The 23,496-nt window shown below is 41.4% G+C and overlaps 1 protein-coding gene across 2 annotated transcripts in view; it reads right to left on the bottom strand.

The window, feature by feature from the left end:
• MAPK11 (mitogen-activated protein kinase 11) overlaps positions 1-23,057 on the bottom strand; it is a 31,173-nt gene extending 8,116 nt beyond the window's left edge. Inside the window, exons 1-9 of one of the 2 annotated variants that reach the window (XM_084507099.1) lie at positions 22,867-23,057; positions 9,375-9,504; positions 8,377-8,435; positions 7,080-7,191; positions 4,614-4,643; positions 4,414-4,461; positions 1,917-2,031; positions 1,722-1,793; positions 833-912 (exon numbers count right to left, since the gene is read on the bottom strand). In XM_084507099.1, coding sequence (XP_084363225.1) covers positions 833-912; positions 1,722-1,793; positions 1,917-2,031; positions 4,414-4,461; positions 4,614-4,643; positions 7,080-7,191; positions 8,377-8,435; positions 9,375-9,504; positions 22,867-22,979 — 759 coding nt within the window. In that variant the 5' untranslated portion in view covers positions 22,980-23,057. Of the gene's footprint in view, positions 1-832; positions 913-1,721; positions 1,794-1,916; positions 2,032-4,413; positions 4,462-4,613; positions 4,644-7,079; positions 7,192-8,376; positions 8,436-9,370; positions 9,505-22,866 lie in introns of both variants that reach the window. The other variant, XM_084507100.1, reaches the window with a different exon arrangement.
• Positions 23,058-23,496: the final 439 nt, after the last annotated feature.

Here is a 23,496-nt window from a genome sequence, read left to right as displayed (position 1 = left end):
TATTCTGCATGCTTTACTGCAGAAGCCTTAATAACATATAAAGGCCAGAGAAGGTCCTATGCTTAGAACAGCACAGTTAAAGACTTGCCAGTTGATCCAACCCCCTGGTGCAAGGACTGATCCCCTTCCTGCCCCAGCCATTCTCAAGTGCTCAGTACTCACAAATTCTAGGGCTGTGTATTGGTTGGTGCTGATGAGGTTTCATTATGCTTGGATCTTCAAGAAATACAGTGTTGGTCTGGCTCACGTTCTGTCTGTTTACTTAAACAACTAAGATATCTTCATTAAGTTCAATGAAAGCCCATCAATATAAACATGAGCTGAAAAGTAGCCATCAGTATTGGACTGAGGTCTATATAGAGAACATTTAAGAAAACAGCTTCAGCTCAGGAGTTTTTTGTGTTGTTTATCTGAATTTCTATGCTGTGCCCATTACCTGCCTTTGTCAATCAACTCCACATCTCATTACTTACAATGCAGCTGTTAGACATTAGAGTTATCACTGGAGACATAATAGAGCTGAACATCAGTTTGATTTTTTTTCTTATAAGTACAGCAGAAAAATAAACGATCGTCAGGATCAACTGCAAAACCCCTTTGAAAAATGGAGTGCATGCGAACAATTATTAAAATTAATCCAGTTGACAGTCAAGGCATTTGGATACCTCTGCAAAGAACATTTTTAATGGTGCCATTCTAGCAGTAAAAAAAGAGATCACCTTGAAGCGTTTGCTCATTTCCAAATCAGATATCTCTGTAACATAACCAGTGATGTACAATTAGACAGAGGAATGATAAAAAGTTAGTTAGCTGAATGAAGCTGTGAACTCACATGTTCTGATGATATCTTCTTCAGAAGTTCAGAACTGGGTGTACCCACAACCTCCATTATTCTCTTTAGTTGATCGATATCTATGTTATTTCAGGAAAACTAAAGGCAGTGTAATAAAATTAAACAACAACGCAATCCTTCTGGGTTTAAACAGTTCACAAATTTTCATGTAGACGGTTAAGATGTTTAAAACTATTAAGCAAGACAATTACATTTTAGTCCATTGAATGATATCAGCTCATACCTATGTAAACCTAATCCTGGAGAATTAAATTCTTTTTGTCTCTATTGCACTACGTGAATCTCTGTCAGGCGTACCTGTATGTGAGAACATTGCATGCAAAATATTGCTTGCCTGTCCTAGATCCCAATTGAACATATTCTTAAAGTTAGACTTAATTGCACATTTATGTTTAAATGATATGAAGGATTTCTGAAAACAGCACATTATACCAAATTGGGCTAGATTACTAATCTGAGAACTGGTAAAAGGAAAATCCCCATTTTCTAGTTTTAAAAATCTGTTTTATTTTACTCTCAAGATTAAAAACATTCAAATGTGCAATTTTCATTGTCATATACAACTTGTAAAGCATATTATATTTTCCCTACAGAATCAAAGTTATTTTACAATTTTATTTGATGTAATCTTATAACTGTAGACAATATTTTTTTAGAGCAAAAATATCTTGTTTCTTGAAAACTAGATGTACTGATTTTTCCAAGTATCACTTATCAGGCAATTGAACAGCTTGAAGCACAGCTACCATCTAGCTGAACATCTGAAAAATGACTGTGGTTTTAATGTGTTTAAAACAGAGACTAATAAAGCTCTTGAGCTATGAGAAGAAATTCTACAGCTGTATTTTATGCTTTGTGTTAAGGATACAATCATTTCCTGGAAATAGGGCCTTCCCTTTCAATAGTTCTGCCATGATGCATCCAACAGACCAGATGTCAACTGCCAAAAATTGGAGAGAGAAATGTGTATGATGAATCAAAGAGATCATGAAGTAGAGTTGACCCTAAGTTTAAATTTATAACTATATACAGCTGTAGGGAAATGAAAGTTTTCACAGTCTACCTGTTTGGTTGTAGTGCATCCAGTTTAACATAATTTCTGGAGCTCTGTACCATCTTGTTGCGACGTACCCAGTCATCTCATCGTCAGTTTGCCGAGCTAAACCGAAGTCTAAAATCTACAGAATAAAAATAAATAAATCCCTCGTTACTTTTGTTATAGGTGCTTATTTCCCCATTAGCTATTTCTGAGTTTGTCCAGCAGTCCAAGCACCTCACTATCAGTGAGGTAAAACCACAACACTGTGGATGAACTCATCTGCTCTCTCTGCTATGTGCAGTCTCTGGATCTATATAAAGATACTTCCATTGTGATGAATCTGGCTCTTTGTCCTCTAAGAAAAACTTTGCATTTTGCCTCAAGTTCAATTTTCCTCCAGCATTTATTTAATAAAAAGAAGCACCGCTGCTATAAAAATGAACCATTGTCAACTGGGAACATTTGTATAAAATGCCAACAGCAAATGCCACTAGCCATAACATTTAAAGACCATGCAGGCTAATCACAAACCCCCAGAAGTTCTGTTGTTTCCCTCTCGTGTCTGTCTAGGCATTGTTGCATGCAGGTAGCTTTCGCCCAAATCACGCAGCGTTCTGATGGCACTAGGAGGGAAACATATATCCTGCGTAACGAGGTACATTTAAATCACATACCATCTGTTTTCGGCAGAACTCCCCCACTGAAACAACAACGGAGCTCTGTTTAGGTACACATATTACTCACAGGCACGAAGGCAGAATGTTACCCTCCATATGCTCTCCCTTGCTAAGTTTACACCGACAGGAAGTTACTTCAATTAATTTTTTTCTGCTCATTTCTTTGCTTTCCAATTTTTGATTAGTCTGTGCAGCACTAATTATGGAGCAAAAAGGTATTCCTAGTTCTAACAGATACGGTTGTGAAAGAGTACCATTTGAGCTTAAGTCAGTCATCCGAGCTATTTAGTATCTCTTCAAATAGAAATATGAACTAAGATCAGCCACAACCTCCCATGATGAGATCCAGTTCTATTTATTAAGCTGCTGGCAAATCCTTTTCATGGGGAGCATGAAAATTTTAAAAGCATTGTTCAAAATTCTGCTGTTATAATCCAATTTAAAGATATAAAAAGCTTAAGGAAAAATATTAAGGTATAAATAATAAATTAACATCTTTATTTTTAATAAACATTTAAGGCATTATCTTTCTTGAAAAAATGCAAGAGGTAAATAAGGCATGAATAAAGGCTTGAAACCTGAGTACTAATGCCTTTATTAAGTTTCAGCAATATTTCTCTTTAACAGCTGATGTGTTCTACCAAATGTGTATGCACACACACATTTTCCTTCTTTGTGACTCTATTTCCTTCTTGCTTGTACTTGGAAATATCCACTAGTTTGTTCTATTAGAAAATAATTTGGTATCAGAGGAAGTAAAGCTATAAATACAAACAAAGCAAAGAACATTGTAAAAAATGCTAGGAAGAGATGTGCACAAATACAATAATAGGAAAAAAAAGATTAAAAGTCTCTTACAGTACAAAAGCACAGCACACATTTCAGAGGGGATTGATCAGAACCAGATGAACCATAAAATTTCACAGATGTGGAACATACATGCATGAAAACATTAAAGGATAATCATGACATTTGCTTAGCATCTGCAACTCTCACTAAACCAAGCAGAAACTCCAGTTTCTTACAACAGATTAGGATTAGCACATGAATCTAACTGCATTGCTTTCATTCAGTACTCTTCCTTTTTTTTTTTTTTTTTTTCCTGTTCTCATAATATTTGGAATCTTTTCTTAAATCCCTTGCAACTGGAATAAAGTGATTACATCAGAATCTTAGACAGAGAGAAAGATGTTTCTGGCTGTCACAGAAAAATGCTAAACTACTAATTTTTCAGTTTAAAGGCTTAGAAAGCTGGAAGACATCCCTTCTTTCTCTGGAGTCTCATGCTTATTATGTGATAGTGTATCATACAGATGCAGAATGCTATGTATTTATATAGGCATATACATTGAGATAGTACTTGAGAAGTGTGGATTGTAGTATTTTGCTTTTTTTTTTTTTTTTTTTTACAGTGGTAATTCAAGCAGTAATACCGGTATCTTTTCATACCATTTCTATTTAATTTAGCTTGTACATTCTGTAGATATAAAAATGAAAGCTGCTGCATGGCTTCATCTAAATATGGCAGATGTAGATATCATAGGTCAACATTTCAAGATGTACTCAATTAAGTACTGTCTCATGGGCCAAATGATTAGCCTATGTACTATCTGTGAAGAACTAGGGATGAACATTTTGCAAAGATACTTATGCTCATAATAAATTAACATTTGGAGGAAAACATGTTCATAGAAACATTTTTTTTTTTTATGTCAGGGGAGCAGCATTAGCAAACACACAAAATTACTGGAATCAGAAGCAAAAATGGCAGCTAGTGTTTCCTCGGGAAATCGTCATATTGAAAGGTAACACAACATTCTTCATCACAACAGCATGATTCCTACCCTCAGCTCACAGTCTTCATTTACAGCCAGGTTACTGGGCTTCAGGTCCTGTACCAGAACAAAGACAGTTTGTCAGATACCATTTTAACCTTTCAAGATATATTCTATGTCTTGGTAACATGTTTGATGTCTTGGTTACATGTTTGATGCATGGAGGGACACGCTTCATTCACGTTTATTATAGCAATGGATGAACTCACCCGGTGGATGATTCCAGCTGAGTGAATATACTGCAACACAAAAGGGAAAAAAAAGAAGGTAAGGTTTGAAGTCAGAGGTGAAGAAAGACTTAAGCCACTTGATTTATCTTTTTGCTACTGGGACTGATGGTTTTGTACACAGCAAAGATTTATGTCGCACTAAATTTTCAGGGCAAATGGAGATACGCCTAACTTCAAAACCTACTTGCTGTATCTTACCCAGAGATAGATATTTCAAAAAAGGTAGCCATGAACACTAGATTCTATTATAAATAATAACACCCTCGATAATTCTTTTGTCAAAAGTTTCTGACCTGTTTGAAATTTACTTCAGTCTTATCTAGGCATCCATTTTGATCAGCTGAGCTCTCAGTGAAGTCAGGGGTCTACAGAGCAGTGGAGCTGACTCCTAGATTACATAAATCCATACATGAACACTGACTGCAGGTGCACCCCTGGACAGGTTAGTGGTTAGAAAAACCACCTAGGACACAGTGTTGCTTCAGATCCACTTCCAGCAGGGTCATGAAGCACAGTTTCAATGTTTAGCGTTTTTGCTATTTTACATAAAATATTAAAATTCAAGGACTGAGGAAATCTTACTTACTCTGTAATTGCCCATAGTTCAATTGTTAGGATCAACAGCCACTTTATCTGTATAATCTTACAAGGATCAGTAAGTGCTCTAAAACATTCTCTTCCATTCTCTAAAGAAGAATTTATCTTTTTCCTAGGAGCAGAGATTACCTGTAAAATGGGTATATCAACTGGAGAAAAACCCCAAGAAAACGAAATGGCATTCTTTTCATTCCAAACCTATGCACTGTTTATAAACAGGGTAGGGACACACTTAAATGCTGTTCACAATAGCTGTGAACAGCAGAGGAAACTAGAACACAGCTTGTAACAGAATTAGCCGTGTGCAGGTTCTGCTGAGAGAACAGCTGCTGTAGGTAGCACCAAGCAGCCAGCTCAGCGGTCTGCCAAACTGCTCCATCCCAAGCTAATGCTCCTGATGCTCAGATCTTCTGCAGGGCTCGAAACCTATATGGGTACTGCTGGACCAGAGAGTCCAGAGCGTACTCGGATATAAGAATACAAGTTGTAATGACCCCAGCTTAGATGTAAACAAGGACTTATCTCTGATCAAATGTTTAGCCACTGAGATGTGAGACTTTCAATTCCAGTAGAGACAAACCACAACCAACCCCTCCCCTTGGAAACAAGCTAGTGCATTTCTGAAATTCAGAATTCACTTTGCAGCACAACTTTTCTTGCTTTTTAGCTCTGATGCAATGTACTCTTACATTCAAAACCGCACGCTGGATAATTAACTCTGGAATCCATCTTCCTAGTTAAGCTGTTAACTTAAGTAAATGTGACAAAGCAATTAAGGGCTCAGCTCTGCAATTCTTATTCACTAAAATCTGCACTTAAATTGACAGAACCCACGTGCATGAATAGCAATTACCCTCTCAAGCATCAGGTGACTTGCTCAAAACCACACAGTAACTACATCTCAGAGCCTTTTATCCCAGCTTGCTTTCAAACATGCAGTTAATTTTCCATGTCAAAAGTATCAAATATTATAAATTTAAGTACTAAAGCAGCAGAATTTTCTTTTCTTTTTGCATATACCTGGACAAGAACTCTCAATGTAGGTCTAAAAAATGTTTATCACCTAGTACTGGGAAGCATTTTTAAAATCTTCTCCTATTTATAGACACTTTTATGTTTAGTGTCTGGAAGATGGTAACATTTTAGTTCTTTAGAAAGACAATTTTGCTACAATTTCTTTGCCAATTGCCTATGTTACTGACTTGTATACATTTTAACAGCTATGATTATACATCTTAACAGCTATGATTATACATCTTAACAGCTATGATCAAAGGAAACAATGACTTTACAGGCAAAATAAATCCTATGTGATTGTGTGTAACATTGTACATTGCTAGGACAAACTATTACTTTCAAAAGTTTCCCAACAAACCCAGATAACTTGGCTATCTTTTCACTCATCATGACCTCTACAAAAATCACGGGTGTAGCTTTTCCAACTGTCTCATGTCTTTCATGAATGTGAACTACTTACCATATCATGCTTTATCAATTTCACATTCTTCAGAAAATTTTTCACTACTTTCTCTTGAAAGAGGGAATGTCTAAAACACACTGCTCACGTGAGAGACCATAAGACAAGTGAACCTCCTTCAATAGTAGCCTAAATAGACACTGATCTACAGTTAATGTTTAAGGGAAATATTCACATGCATTGTGCATGTCAGCACTTGCAGGCTTGGGGTTTTATTTCTGGTAAGCAAAAAAACAATTTCTGAAACAATTGCTGCTATCTGTGCACTCTTAACACAAACACAAGTGTTTTAAGCACTGTCACTGCAATGAACCAGTCATTACTACAACATTTTGGTTGCTGCCTCTAATACCCTTGTATTCAACCAGTACCTTAAGACCTCGAAGTAACTGATAAATGAGAAACTGTATGTGGTCATCTGTTAACTTCTGGCACTTCACAATGTTATTCAGGTCAGCACCCATTAAATTTGTCACAAGATACCTGCGAAAACAAAACAGACCCTATATAAGAAATCAAAAAAACCCACAAAAACTCATTTAAGATTGGCAGAATGGAAATCCTTGTAAGAGCAGCACATCCAAAGAGTAACTACACACTCCCATGTAGATTCCTTTTCCATTTTCTACTCATACAGGGTTTATGTCCCACCAGTCAGCTATGAGCTCTAATAATGGCATCACAGCTATGAGATTTAATGTCAAGAAAAAGAAAAATCCTTATGGTACATTAAAAGTTTTTAACTGTGTTTTCTCCATGACATGTTACAGCAGTTCAGTGTAGCCTCATGTCTTGAGATTAATAGGAAGTCTCACCCAACACAAAAGTGGGAACTTGGGACATCAAACCTACAGCTTCTGTGAGGCACTGGAATATCTGATGATGGAAATTAACATAGGATTGGTTGAAATAACAGCATTTTGTATAACTTCTTTCCCCACCTTCATTGGAAGTTTTATTTTTTGAGAAATTTTGCAGAAATATTGATTCTGTTCCAAAAAAAGCATTGGGATAAAAGTATGCATCTACCATTCCCAGTTCTCATTTGTGAAGTTTTGCCCTCTAGACAAAGGAAGTTTGGCCAATAATTTTAATGGATTAAAATAATAAAATAATAACAATAATACCACCATCACCAACAACAATTTTTATTTTTATTTTTAAGTTAGTTACTATTTTCTCTTCTAAGCTACTTACCTAGTTGCTTATCCCAGATGCAAACCAAGAGCAACTCAGTATAAATGGTCTGTTTGAGTAACACCGAAATACAACCAGCCCTAGGTTAGTCAGGAATCTAGCCTAAATTTACCTTGCTTTAGTTAGCCAACAGGATACTTTCCTGCATTCCTGAACAATCCCATGTAACTGAAAAAATAATCTACAGCTAACAGATAATTGAACTGAAGAAGTTCTAAGTTTACTGCTATTTATGCAAAACCAACCCATTTATGAGACAGCTATAATGTCATCATTTAAAAAAGTAAGAAAATGAGGCCTGCTCTCCTGCTTTTCCTTTTAGGGAAAAAATGTGAAAAGATTCACAATTAAAGTTCTTCACACAAAGCCAACTTTGGCTTCAAGTCTATTGGAAAAGTATGTTCTTCCTTTTTAAAACTAGAGAGGTACCTAGTTACTAACTAGTCAGAATTATTTTAAAATTTTACTTACACTTCATTAAAATTTTCTATTGATGTTGCAGGTGTAAAAACATCTAGCAATCCTATAACCTGAAAGACAAGAGAATTGACATTTTATTTTTATAAATACATAAAGTGATATATAATTAGTACTGACAGTGCTTAGAATTTTTGACAGGAAGCGTACAAATACACAACACATGTTCATCTTGCAAACAACAGGTGGTTTGTGCAGGTAGAGAGGCAGCTATTTCCATGGCTAATTAAAAGAATCTATTAATTACAAGAAGTAGAACAAGACTTTAGATGGTCAGAGATAAAGACAGGAAAGGTAATGTCTCACTACAAAAAAGTTGGTTTGTATACTCACTATACTTAATATTATGCACAATTTCACAGGTTATCTTGTTCTGTTGTTAATTAACATTTTAGCATCTCTTTTGCATGATACTTTTCTATCCACTGCATTTTATTCAGGCCTCCATTCATCAAGTTACTTTTAAGCAAGTGGATACTCTCATTGAAATAAACTGTCTCATAAACTTAGGCCTAAGTTCTGAATTGTTTGGGGCTTGATGTTCCACTATCTTTCATCTAGCTATTACACTGTCCCTAATTTCAATGAGAGTATCTGTCTTAATTTCTCAGTAGAATCCAAATTCAGCAAAAGCATGTTTGAGGTATTCTTCTTTTCCTGGACTCATGTTTCATTAGCATCCAACAGCAGTGAGCAGAACACTCTATTACTTCAGTTACAGAAGAGTAGGACCACTTGTTTCAGATTTTGTTAGCTGGATATTCAAGATCAAACTGGATCATTTTATAATAAAAAGGCAGCTTTTTACTGAAAGCCTCTACTTTACAGTCAGTGACTTTGCTACAGATGAGATAGCTAGGTCCAGGTATTCTGGGTAGCCAGAAAGAGAGCTGTATATATTTCCTAACAAGACTGTACCTAATTGAAATTCAGCCTATATTACAAACTTGTGTCATAAAAATCAGAAGGAAAAGCACTCACTCTTCACTTACGTTCTCATGCTTCATGTGCTTCAGCAACCTAAGCTCTCGGTAGGTCCTCCTTGCATGAATAAGTGATTGGAAAGGTCTTGAAAGCTTTTTTACTGCCACCTTCTGTCTTGTTTTGGTATCATAAGCTGAACTACAAGAAAAAAAAAGTCTATGTTGAAGGCATGTTCTATTTCAAAGCTCTCCATTAGTTCACTGTAGTTCTCTGGAGAAATTTAAACTCTGCAGGGGATTCCTGCTCCTTCCTTTGCCCTCTTTTACCTTCTGCTCATGGACTGCAACTGGGGGAAGCTAGTCAGCAGTAACCATGAGCATTCAAAGACAGTTCCCATCACGTTTCCTCGGGAAATGCCAGTAACAAATGAACAACAGGTACATGCCTTGAACTGCAGCCCACAGATCCTGCTGACATAAAGCACTTGCTTAACTTCATACATATGGAGATGTCCCACGGAAGAGGACACTAAATACAGACATAAGCATTTGCGGGAAAGGGAAACCCACTGGTGGTTTTTGTGCATTACAAGACATGACAAATACAACACGGCACAGATAAATACAGTCTGCAATGTAGCACAGGAATAGAAACGATCCCTTTATATTTTACTTCATGACACTAAACTGTATGATTACAAAAATATTCAGTTTGCTATTTTCTCTTCAGTTTGCTGCTTTCTCATATTACAGAAAGAATTGCTTTAAATTGTTATTCATTAAATTAAAATTTTGTTCAATTCTAATGCCTAGAAATTCTGTTTAAACTGTAGACAACGCTATCTGCAATTGCTAGCAACAGCATTAGCAAGCACAGAACCCTCGCATATTCATCTTCCAGAACATTTTTGAGTTACAAAACACTGAAAATTAAATAACATGAAAAAATGCACAGTACAGGATGACAATGGTCAATAGGCACACTAGATGCTAGTAGCTCCTCATGGTCAGTGTTTAAAACACTCCTGAGAATTGCAGTAAGATCACCTGTTAGAGACAAAAAGATCTGTCTTGCCTAGAGTGGCTCCCAAACTATTGCACCAAGCCTACAATCAGCTCCAAGGTGGTGGACTCCTACACGTATTTGGTCCACCAGAAAGTCATGAAGAGCCAAGTGCAGCAGAAACTCTTCATTTCCAGTCAGCTAGAGGACAAGGCAGTGTTTCTAACGAGAAGCAAAACCAGATACAAACAACACATGGGTAGCAAGAACAGTGACATCAAAAAGATGATCATGATCCAGCTATCTTAGACTTCACTGAATCTCTCAGAAGGCCAATGCAGAGCACAATCCAGCAGTGTTTTATTCAATAAAAACAGAGTAAGAGGAAGTAGATTTAATCAACAAGTTTCTTGCAGGCACCATGGAAGGAGTGAGTCACTCACGAGATAAATGAAATAGATAAGCAGATTACTTAGCTAGTTTCTTGCAAGCATCTCAGAAGTGGATCTTCAGGGAAGTTTTAAAGGTGTAGAGGGTTGTGGCTTTGCAGAGCACCTCAGGAAGGGCTTTCCCTGAGCAGAAGAAAGAAAGCATAGGAAGTAGGAGAAGACCCGTATCACTCTGAGGAGAGGTGGAAGGGACATAAGACACTTGTTCTGACAGAAGGGTAGGGACACAGTTATTCAGGATATGAGGACACTGTGTTACTCAAATCTGTGGAGGAGCTCAAGGAATGGATGGTGCAAGAAGAACTGACAATAAAGACATGATAAATAACACATGAGTGGCCACAAACACAACGTGAAGGTTGCAAAAATCAATTTGAAGAAATAAAAGGGAAGCCAATGCTTCACTGTTAGTGTAACAAAGATGAGACAAAATTGCCATGAGTGTAATCCTGGTCAACAAAGCCAATGGAGAGCACCACAGCCTCAGAAATACATGCTTGCTAGATCTATTCTAACTTCTTCCAGTAAAAAGGAAATGTTTATACAGATAAATAAATAAAATTGCCCAAAACAGCAATCTGTGCTTAACATCTCAACTATTCTGGCAGTTCACAAGCCTTCCCACTCACTGTTGTACCGGTTTGTGAAATACTGTGTACGTTATACAAGGCTAGGAGGAATTAGGCTTTAAATCCCATTATCATGATAAACATCCCTTTCCTCCCAATTCTAAGGTCAAACGTGGGTTTCAGCATTTTAAAAACTGCTGATCTTTAAGACAGATTGCTTTTTACCCTCCGTATGACTCAAGGCTGCAAAGCTTTCAGATGGTATAAACTATTTTCCACTTTCAGTAATTCTTATGACAGCAGCTTTTTAGACCCAGGATGGAAACACATGAGGACCAACAGCAACAAAAACACCCACAACATCAACAACAAAAACACAAAAGCAAACAGAAACTTGAATTTGACCTCCAATGGGAAATGATGAACCGCAGCTGAACAGGCCAGGAGCGGTCTTGGTTTAAACGTGTTCCCTCACAGGCAAGGAACTGTGGCGAGTGATAATCAGAGCTAATGCCTTCAAGCTTTTTCCTCATTTACCATCATCAAAATTCAAGTTATTAACTCTGAAGCATTCAAAACAATAGATTTTGCTTTGTTAGGACTCTTTTATTTCTCAGATCCAAGGGCGACTAGTGTCTGCGACCTCTGCTCAGAGGCAGCAGGCTGCTGCCTTCATTTCTTCCCATCTCTGAGTTTGGACTCGGTCTCTCCCTCTCCCCATTCGACCATCACAGCTGTGATCTGAGCTGTCTCCTGAGTCCCTCATGGTCCCCTGTGTGAGTTGTTAGGCAGCAGGACTAACTGTGACCCTTCCCGAGACATTTTCCTCAGAGTATTTGGCTGCCAGACCGGCTCCCCGGACAGCAGGCCTCTGGCTCCGGCCATGGCAGCTCTGAGGGCCCAGCTCTGCCTGGTGCCACCAGAAACCCTTCCTTTGGGGCCTGCGGCCAGCTGCTGATGAAAACGAGCCCAAACAGCTCCTTCAAACAAGCCAAAGGCATACTGTTATTAAAAAAAAAAAAAAAAAAAAAAAAAGAGTTGGAGACCCTCACCTTACAATGCACGGCACTTACATTCTTCCCATCTCTGCCTTCAAACTGAGGGCACTTCCCTGTCAGGCTTGGCCTTTGCAGCATCTCCCCAACAACTGCCAGAAACTCACAGCTCCTTTTCCTTTTGCAAGGCATTTTCTACTGTTGTGGGTCCTTGGGAGCTCCTTTGGCAAGCCAGCTGTGTAACAAACGCTTCCACCTGGCCACAAAGCGTCCTCCCAGCGGTTCACCTGCTGCTACCCGAGTTTCTCTCAGGTTACTTATCCTTGGGTGTCCGGCCGCTGATGGTTACATTATCTCATGTAGCTGGACAGCATAATACCACGGAGATAAACTTTGATACTTGAAAAGGGATATCGCCTCGACACTTCATTCGTAGAAAACAGTGAAAGTGAGTTTTTAATTGCATATTGTCGGTATTTCTACCACTACCACAGAGCAGCACGCCCTCATGCCTCAGCAGTATGTGGGAACACCACGTTAGACAGAATTCCTATCGCAACACAAAAAGAAACACAATTCGAACTATATTTTATTTTACCAGGAACAGTTTTGTATCAATCTTAGCAATAGCCCTTTTAGACATGATTGCTCTTGACCCAGAACCCCAGGCAGTTACGCCAGGCATTTTTGCTGCCTGTCCTTTCCAAGATCAAGGATATAAACGAGCCGATGTTCTCCCTGCAGGGACGGCATCGTTTTGACAGATTGGAGACTTTTGCTTGATGTAATTTTCAATCAGTGCCTAAATTAGAGATACCTTTCCAGCGTTGTCAGCTCCTGCGTCTAACACTTCTGTTGACGTCCCACTAGATGAAAGAAGAATCTCTATTTATATGCACATTTCTCCTGTTCGTAGGCTTTCAGAGAAAAGTTTGAACAAACAAAGCTTACGCAGCCCAGAAACTCAGAAGGCAAAATGCCCAGGTTTCGTGCTAACCTCATGACTTTGGGCATGGGTTTTAGTAGTTGCTGTTTATAAATATTGACTGTACATACAGTCATTTCCTCGGTGTCCATGGTCAGTTTATCCCCTGTGGTTGTGGACCGGTAATACTGGACAAACCACTCGTGTGCAGCCCGGTCACATCCTCCAGGGCTTTAGGATTAGGAGCACACTATTCAGCTACAGCTATTTAGCCTTTAGATCAGATTTCTCTCAGCAGCTGGAGGGCTGCTTGTGGGAGCCCAACCTATCGAGCCATGCATGCAGCCAACTCATGTCCCACTTCGTAAACTCCAGTAGGCGATGCAGGAAAGACTGCTCATGGGATCAGCAGGTCCTGTCCCTGACCTTACTAATTTTGGGGCTCTGGGAGGGCTCATTAGCTGGGCACGATACTACACAAGACACCTGGAAAAGGCTCAGCTTGAATGAAGTGTTTGGTCCAGTAAGTTCTCTTCATTCCGGGAGTGAGCTCAGGTCTAGCTGATGTAAGACGAAGGCATGACCCAAGCTGATCACGTGTAGTGCCAGGATGGTGCCCCTGCAGGGAGCTCCCAGCTTCTAACAGTTGATTGTCCATAATACCCCATATCACCCCAGACAAATATATGGTTTTGGTAGTCTGCAGAGAGTGATTTTATGTTTGTGGAAGCACTGTATCTATACAAATAATTATTCTAAGAGATTCTTATGCTAAGAGATTATTTTTGGATTAAGTGGAAAAAAAGGCAGAGACTATTTCCAATTTATTTTATACAATTCAGTGTCCCAGCTCAGCAGGCTGTTGTTATCCCTACAGCACCAAAAGTTTGACAACTGGCTGGACACCCTACACAAAACTTGGAGGGAATACTATGCACGAGTGGATCCTTAAATTTGTTCCATGTGATGATGCTACTAGGTCTAGGATACATATGTTTGAGGCTATTTTACTTCTTTCACTGCAGCACAACACAGGAGTTTCTTTCCTTCACTGGTCAATCCAGGGGCCACACTCCTCCAGTAAGTGAAGACTCCCCATTGCATGTAAGTATAAGGGGAAAAAACAAAAGAAAATGGAATGCAATTCATGCTCAAAACACAGATTCGCATGAGCAGAGCTTTGATTTTGGTAAGAAAGAAGGTAACATCCAGAAAATGAAATGGAAGTATACAGAATATCTGCCACATATTTGGTACAGCCACAACCTTGAGCTCTTATCCACAGACCTAAGCTCCCTTTCACAAACTCTTCGACTCCTTTCATCACAGGAGACATGAACCTCCTTGTGGCCAAATGTCCCCTAGTAACATCCTGATTTCCTAAAAAAAAATGGGTAACAGCAGCAGAAGGGTGTATGTGAGCAAGCTCTGGGGGGAAGGAACAGAAGAGAGGTCAGCATGCAGAGCACATAAGCACTACCACAGACAGTCCTTACTGCACTGTGCATTGGGAAGTAAATTAGGAAAGGGACACACACAGGAATCCCGTCCTGGACATTTTCTATTGCCCAGTTCCTCACAACTGCAGTGAATGACAGCTCTTTTTACAGCTCACACAAATGTCACTTAATTAAAGTCGTCACATGAATAACAAGGCTTTTGGGTTTTGTTTGCAAGGTTTACTTTGTGATCTTTGTCTTCTGGGTCTTCTCCAGGATCTTGCTCATCTGTTTTTTTAAATAAAGCTCTTTTTTTTTTTTTTTTTTTTTTTTTTAATGGGTCTACCAATTATTATAGTATGGAGTATCTCCTCAGGTATATATAAATACCTGAATGGAAGATACAATGGAGACAGAGCCAGGCTCTTTTCAGTGGTGCCCAGGGACAGGACAAGAGGCAGTGGGCACAAACTGGCACACAGGAGGCTCCCTCTGACCACCAGGCAGCATTTCTGTGCTGTGTGGGTGGCTGAGCACTGGCACAGGCTGCCCAGGGAGGTGGTGGAGGCTCCTCCTTAGGGATGAAAAGCCGCCTGGATGTGGTGCTGGGCAGCTTGCTCTGGGTGGCCCTGCTTGAATGGGGGTTGGATCAGGGGACATCCAGAGGTCCCTGCCAACCTGTCAGTAGTCTTAAAAAAAGTACACACAGCATCTACCCAGCACCAGAAAATGTACCGTAACAGCTACTGGCAGTGCAGCAAGAGAACAGCAGAACAAGGCCACACAGTACACTTAAGCTAAGCAGCAAAGTAAATCCAGTAACTGGTGTGTTCGTTTCTTCTTTATAAAGATTTTGTTACTTCACACAACTTCAAACTGGTGATTTCCACCCCCAAGAGCCAGACTTGTGGTACAGAGTTTATATTTGTTAACGAAACCACACAAATCACAACACGTATGTGCATCGGAAGGAACCCACAGAGAAAAAGGAGACAGTAACAAGACAAAGGGTGGGAGGATGAGTAATGGGCACCTCTGAAACAGCGCGCTGATCTCCCATTAGAGAAGAAAACCTTCCTTGATGGTGTCAGGTTATTGCATTGTAAAATTCTATCCTATCACTTGGATATTATTCTAACACACTGCACTGAGCACTCCCATCAATTGTTTTGGCTTTAGTTCAATCACTGTCAATTATCTCAGATTAATTTACCACCAGATCTAAATATAAAAGCAGGAAATATCTATTATAGATGCGACACAATTGTTCATTAACCAACACAAAAACAAGTGCATACTCTTAGGCAGGCATTGCAATGGTACTAAAAAATAATTGCTCTCCATTTGTTTACAGGCATTGCCAATCTTTTTTTAATGTTACAACACAGTAATAATGATGCTGTATCAGCCTCCGAATCCATGAGCTCTTTTGCATCGTCTGGTCTGTCCCTTGTGTCTCCACAGTGACTTAAATATTCAAATAACTTTAGAGGAGAGCAGTCACACTTTTCTAGGTGAAGTTATCGCCAGTAGAGCTTATAGCAGTGGGAGTGATGCATATAAAATTACCGTTGAGAGAAAAACATACAAAAGGTTGGGGTCAGAAGCTGTCAGTCTCCTCAGCACATGTAGCCAACTCACGGATACTAAAATAATCGTGTATTTTAGATAGCCTGTAAGCCCAGTGCCGGTATTTAAGCAAGAAAATCAGTCAACTGCCACAAAGCCAGATTAATGCTAATGACGACTGTATTCTGTTCGGCATTTCATTAGGGAAGGCTGCCACGTAGTTACAAATTACGGGCTCAGAACCTACAGCTAGAGATGTTAGCAGGTAATGTGGATATAAGGTTTAATATGAGAAACATTAATGCTTTCAAATATATTACATAAATCTAAACAGACTAAATCTGATTTGCATTCTTGTCCTTCTTTCTCCTATTCCTCCCCCACTTCTCCTTCGCATTTCCTGTTTTCTCTCCCTACGCTGGCCAAAATATTAAACGTTAGCACTTTGTTCTCAGGTCACGTAGGGGCTTTGCAGCGCCCTGCCTCCCCCGAGCCTATACCCAGAAGTAGGACACGGGCTTTTAGGTACCGACTAGCTCAGGGCTCTGAAACTGCAAACAGCTCTTCGGGAAGCTTTGTGGAAGCGACCAGGCTCTGAGAATCTGGAAAGGGCTTGTGCACCCTGGGCAACTGCAGCCACCATCAGCTGTGATGGCCGGAGGGGAAAGCAGTAAGCCATGCTGCTGCTATACCATGCGGCCAGGAAGGTGCACGTTACAACAAGTTATGCTGAAGTAGAGACGGGAGAGACCCTCCACAGAGAATTTTTTATTTTATTATGACCACACAGAAGGCTGTAATTCCCTATTTCTTGCTTTCTGCCACAACTGGCATGTCTTGTGGCCCTCATCAATTTTCCACCTCATGCCTCCCCGCCCTCTCAAGAAGGTCTCACTAATTTCTCCCGAATTAAAACCAGCAAAACACAAAGTGATCTTCCCCACTTCTTGAGCTTGTGTTTTTTTCACCCTCCCTGCAGCTCCTTCCACCACACTCCTCACACACATATGGGTGTTTCTCATCTGCTCTCCAAGTACTCCGTGGGCTTCGTGACGGTGCCCTACCAACAGATCTCAGCCCCGGTTATTCTCAGCCCTCCTTATCCTTCCCCACAAACACTTCCTTTCTGATTCAATATCTTTCACTAAAAGCACTCTTAGACACTTTTTAAACACAAACCTCGATTCCAGTGATTACCACCCCTCTTCCCTTTCCTTTCCAAACTCAGTTGCTACGCTGTTTTAACAACTGGAAAACACGCAGAGTAAAACGGGATGGGAGGAGTCCCCTGCGGGCTGCACTCCATCCCGGTGCTCCAGCAAAGCCACCTTCACCCGGCTCTCCAGTGCTGCCTCCCCGGCCAATGCTCAGAAACTCTCTCCTGTCTTTTTTCTTCCTTCCTTCCTTCCTTCCTTCCTTCCTTCCTTCCTTCCTTCCTTCCTTCCTTCCTTCCTTCCCTTCTTCCTTTCTTTCATGAAACTTCTTGAATTCTTGACATCCCTTGGTTTTGTAGCTGCAAACCCCACAGTGTCTTCATTCCCAACAGCTATTTCGTCATCTTCCTCTGACAGTCTTTCATACTCTGCAACATTTTTTTTGCTTAACTTCTCTTCATCCATTCATTCTAGCAATGATGTTGCAAAGATCCTTCCCCTAACCTGTAACATCGACCATGTCACTCTTTTTATTTATTCCCCGCTTATTTATTGAGCCCACTGAAGTCAACTGGCTCTACACGTGCCTGGGATCCTGCCTTTAGCTTGTAAAGATCTACACGGTCTTCCAGCTGTATTTACATGCAGGAGCTGTGTGTTATCACCACTCCAAAAGCTTATCTTAGCATGTACTATTTAAACAAGCCTGGAATGTTACAGTGACACACATCGTAATTCCAGTAAGGTGATCTTAGAGTTGAAATCTTACACTTAGTATCCCTAAGGTGAAGTAAAAGGTCCCTTTAAAAATGTTATCATACGAAAGTCACCAAGTGCAATCTTGGATGGGGGAATTTTTTGCTTTGTTAGTCAAAGACAATTTATATCAATTTATATCAGGTTTTTAAAAAACTCACACACTACTCAGTTGGCTCAGCATCAAGGACAACCTTGGTAATCTCCCGTCCCAGTCTTGCACGCTACTGCCCTACATACATCACGAGTGACAATCCAGCCAGAAACCACAGCACTGTGTGGATGGGGGAAAGAAAGGGCTGAACTTCAGGATTGAAGTCTTCTGCTTTTATTTTTCCACTCGCACTTCCTCAAAGCAAAATAGAAGCCTAAGCCACCTCCCATTTTTTACACAAGATAAGCTAGGACAAAAACTGAATGGCCCTTAAGCACGCTCTTACGGTTAGCGGGATGAAGGGACCGGCCCGTGTAAGTGCTACACTGTGCAAATGGCTTAGGGCAGGCTCTGCCTACCCGCTTCCCGAACTGAGGCCTGTGTCATTACCCTCTGACTTAGCAGGCTGCTTTTTAAAATGTATTATGCAACCTGAGTTTGTGCTAGGCATTGCACAGGCTTAAAAGTAAAGGAGAGTGACTGCCCGAGGAAAGGCAAGAGGTACGGAAAAATCAGCACAGAGAAAGCACAACTGATACCTTCTGAGGAAACAGCACATAAGTTTCTGCTCGGGAAGAAGTCCTTGACTCACTTCTGTTAATCTTGCAAGGTCTTTTCTTTCCAGGGAAGGCAGGAAACAGAGCTTTCAATATGCTAATGGGAAATCACCCGTTGGAGAGATCAGAGAGAGCGTGCTGCAGAAGGCTGTCTGTACCTCCCAGGCAAAGGTAGGATTAAGTAGGTTGGAAGACAGTTTACAAAAGCTGGCATGAAAAGAAGCGTACAGGCTTTAAAAAAACGCAACAGCAAAGCAAAGAGCTATCCATGTTACATCATTTGGGGTATAATAAAAAGCTTTACAATAGAAGAGATGAAGGAGCTGTTTGTTTCTCAGACAGGTGGCAACACCAAGTCCCAGAGGGAAAGGTGGACAGGTGCCAGAGAACATGGGATCCAGAAAGGAGACACAGCTGAGAGGCAACGATGCTGCAGGCTGGGGATCTTGCTTATGAGCAGTACCACCAGAGCAGTCGATAAGACTTGAACACAATCAGAAATATTACTTAAAAGATGGAGTCACGAGAGACAAGAGTTTAAGATACAGCTTGACCTCCGCCTCTTTTCTCTAGAACTGCAACAAAATGACTGTAGATGAAAATTACCTTCTGAAAGTTTGAATGTTTTCCATCTAAATGGCTATCAGCTTAAATGCTGCACATAAACCCAAAAACCTTTTAAAAACTCACAATTAGCAGGGATAGGGTATGGTCTATAAAAGTCAACCAGATCTCTGATTTAAGTGAGAGAGAAATCCAACTCTGAGGGTGGACATTGTGCAAGGAAACTTTAAGAATTTAACAGCCTGGGTTCAAGGAAGAGTCATTTTCAAATATATATACATAAATCTACCTGGTAAACAAAGTGATAGCACAAAAAGAAGATGACTCCGAAAGAAACAGTTGTGCAGGTAGATTTGATACACGCCAAAATACAAACAACTTCTGAAAAAAGAAAAATTGACAAAAATGTACTGTTGAAGACTGCATTGGTCACTTTAAATGTCATTAAACGACCACACACATCCCATGCATTCACAGGGCTTTAATTCTTCCCTTAAATTAAAAACATAATTAGATCTGAGAGCAGCCAATGGGAAGACATCCACCAGCTACGATACACGAATAATGCAAAGGGTACTGCAGGAGTGCAGAACTCGAGGGAAAGAGCTCACAGTTCTCTTGCTGGTTCACGTGGATGCTGAAGTGCAACCCCCTTCAGCAGCATGGCTGTGATCTTTCCAGGATTTCCAAGAAGGACTTTTCTGTATGATGTGGCTTTAGAAGTGAGAAAAGCAGTAAAGCTCCTGGTACCAAGGCAGATATTTTATACATATCTGCATCTAAATAAAAAAGAAGAAAAGCATACTGGGAAGCACTGTGCTTGATATCAACATTGGCATTTTGAAACAAATTCACTTTTGGAGAGGTATGTAAAAATCAATCTGAATGCAAACTGTATTAGACTTACGAAACATCAATAAATTGGGCCAAAATGTGGCCTCCTGACACAAACTCTTCTATAGATTCTGAGCTGCAAACAAAGAAAAGGGCAATCAGAAGTTAGCGTAAATGCAAATATTTGCCTTATACTTCTTATTACTAAGTATCACTTGAGTTGCACAAGTGTATCCGATGTTGCTGACAATTTACTGTAAAAAAGGAAAGGGTAAGACTACAGAAGAGGTTCCCTGAGGTAAAAAAAAAAAAAAAAAAAAAAAAAAAAAAAAAAAAAAAAAAAGATTTGTTACAACAACTTTGTTCCTGTTTTAAAGCCAGTGTTTGGAGCTCAGGACTTTGGCTTCTAGTCAGCAAAGCACTTAAGAATTTGTTTAATTCCAGTGGTTTCTGTAAGACTTAAACATGTTTTTAGACATTTTACTGAATAGGAGTACAATTATTCACAAAAGCAATATAGAATATTACTCAAGGGAACAATTGTGTCTCGTGGGTCTCCTGAGTAAAGCATGTGCCTATAGAGGGAAAAAAATCAATTTCAATAGAGACTAAAAATAGATGGCTTTTCTGAGACGTGAACCTTTTCCTCACATTCACGATCTGTTTGGGTTTATAGTTCATCGATGTTAACAAGGCTATTAATGTAGAGCAATATTTTATTACTCTATTTAGTTCCTAAACATATATTTTAGAATAAAGCTTTCCTATAGCATCTTCCAGGCTTCATTTTACATGCCAGTTCTAGGCTTCTCCATTGACAAAATACTGGGATTTGCTTCACAGACAGCAAAGAAGGAGGTACAATAAATTAACACTAACAGTGTTTAAAACAAAACAAAACACAAAAACAACAACAAAACGCCAGCTGTGCTGCAAGTGAACCACCACATGTTTTCATTTCCTTCACAATTTCTCAAAAGTCCTGACATCTCATTACAAAATTCAGCAGAGTAGGTCTTCCCCTTAAGACTAGGGAAGTATAAACAGGAAAAATAATCAGAAATGCAGGTTTCGTTGGAATATGACAGCAGTTTTTTCTCATACTATATAACCAGCTCCTTCTTTGTAAAATCACAGAGAAAGAAAACTAAGAATTTGTCTTCTAAATAAACTATGTCCTTGTGAAACTATTCACAACAATCAGATAGACACAGGACTCTACCCTTAACTACAGTGAGAGGTATCAATATTTACACAGTGTTTGCCTAGATTTCCCTGGTGCAAACACAGAACTAGAATAATAAAGAAGAGAAGAATTAAAAGATAATCCTCACTAGTCCTGAGTGTTTATGTTGGTTGGCGGAGGGCTTTTAAATACATATTCCTATTTTACGTGTAACTGAGGCACTTCACGGAGCTAGAGAAGGAAGCAGTAAACAAGAAACTCCACAAATGCTCTCTGGTATCTGGCTGTGAAGAGGAAAAAGTGAGTGAGACTACTCACAAGTTTAGTCAACGGCAAACAGTTAAGTTCTAAAGAAACCTTTTTTGTACAGTACGTTTGCTTAAAGGCCCACTATAGATTGTTTTTACATACTTCCACTTTGCTTATAAAAGTTTCTTTTACAGAAACTCCTTAAACTTTACTTTTATTTCCAAACATTGATTCAAAGCTTTTACAAGCAAAGCGTGCATCACCCATGAAAGCGGGAGCCTGATCTGCGCCGGGAGCTCCCCAGACTGCAAACTCGCTATAGGAATTCAGTAAAAAACGGAAACGGCTGTATGATAAGGAGATGTGATAAACCCTTATGCAACAATAAGACTCCAAAGTCCTTGGGGCCTCCTTCTGTCCTAATTTGCAGCTCCCCAGCAAAACCCCTCTGTCTCCCAGCGGTCTGCAGCCCGCCTCGCCTGAGGGGGGTCCCCAAGCGGGGATGAGCCACCCCGCTTGTTCCTGAGGGGAAAACTCGTCCCGATTCTTTGTTCAGTGCTGCTGCCATCGCCTCGTTTGCCAGGAAGAGCGGAGCTCCGGGACACACGTGCAGATGTAGGGCGTGTGGGGCGAGCAGCGGGGCTGAGGGGGCCGGCAACAGGCAGCCCTACAGCCCGCCCCCGAACCCTACAAGCGGGCACCGCGGCCGGGTGAGGGGACAAGTGCCGGGATCCCACGGGGGGCACCATGACTGTGCAACATTTGCAGCTGCTGGGGCAGCTCCCCCCCAGCCCAGCGGGCCGCCAGGGGGGCCCCCAACTTTTCCCTGCGGAAAGCTGAGGGGCTGCCCGGTTGCCCGGGTTACGGCGAGGCAGGGCCGGCGGCCCCGCGCTGCCGTGAGGGACGCAGGGCGGGCGGGCGACGTGCTGAAGGGAGAGCGCCCGCCGCCGCTCCCCGCTGCCACCGGGGACCCCCCCCCCTCTCCCCGGCTCCCAGCCCCGCTCCCCACCGCGGGCGAGCCGCCCCGAGCCCCTCTCGGCTGCTCGCAGGTCGGCGGCCAGGCCCGGCATTGTGTGCCCGGCGCCGGGCGGGCGGAGCGGGGCCCCCCCGGGCAGCACCTGCCGGCTGCCGGCTCCTCTCCCGCCGGCCCGCACCTACCACACGGAGCCGTAGGCGCCGGAGCCCACCGGGGTGAGGTTCTGGTAGCGCTGCGGCACCTCCCACACCGTCTTGTTGAGCTCCTGCCGGTAGAAGCCGCCGCGCTCGGACATTTTGGCCGGAGCCGCCGCCGGCAGCGGCAGCGGCAGCAGCGGCAGCAGCGGCAGCCGCCCCTCAGCCGGGGCGGGGAGCGAGGCGGGACCGGGAGGGGAAGGGGAGGGGAAGGCGGAGGGCCAGCGGTGGCGGAGCCGCCAGCACACCTCTTGGCCACCCCCTTGCCCCGCGGAGAATCGCTAGGGTTGGAAAAGCCCCCCGAGATCAGCTGGGCCAGCCGTCACCCTGACACCAGTGTCACCGCTGAACCACGTCCCCAAGCACCAGGTCCAACCTCGCCTTGAACACCCCCAGGGCCAGTGACCCCACCACCTCCCTGGGCAACCTGTCCCAGTGCCTGACTGCTCTTTCTGAGAGGAAATGTCTCCTCATGTCCAACCTGAACCTCCCCGGCACAACTTGAGGCCATTCCCTCTAGTCCTACCGCTAGTTACCTGTGAGAAGAGGCCGACCCCAGCTCCCCACACCTTCCTTTCATGTACCTGTAGAGAGCAATAAGGTCTGCCCTGAGCCTTC

This window comes from Aythya ferina (assembly GCF_964211825.1).
Source record: "Aythya ferina genome assembly, chromosome: 1".
NCBI classification, from domain to species: Eukaryota; Metazoa; Chordata; class Aves; order Anseriformes; family Anatidae; genus Aythya; species Aythya ferina.
Note: the sequence above shows the minus strand (reverse complement) of the source record. Positions and strands in the feature narration are given on the sequence as shown.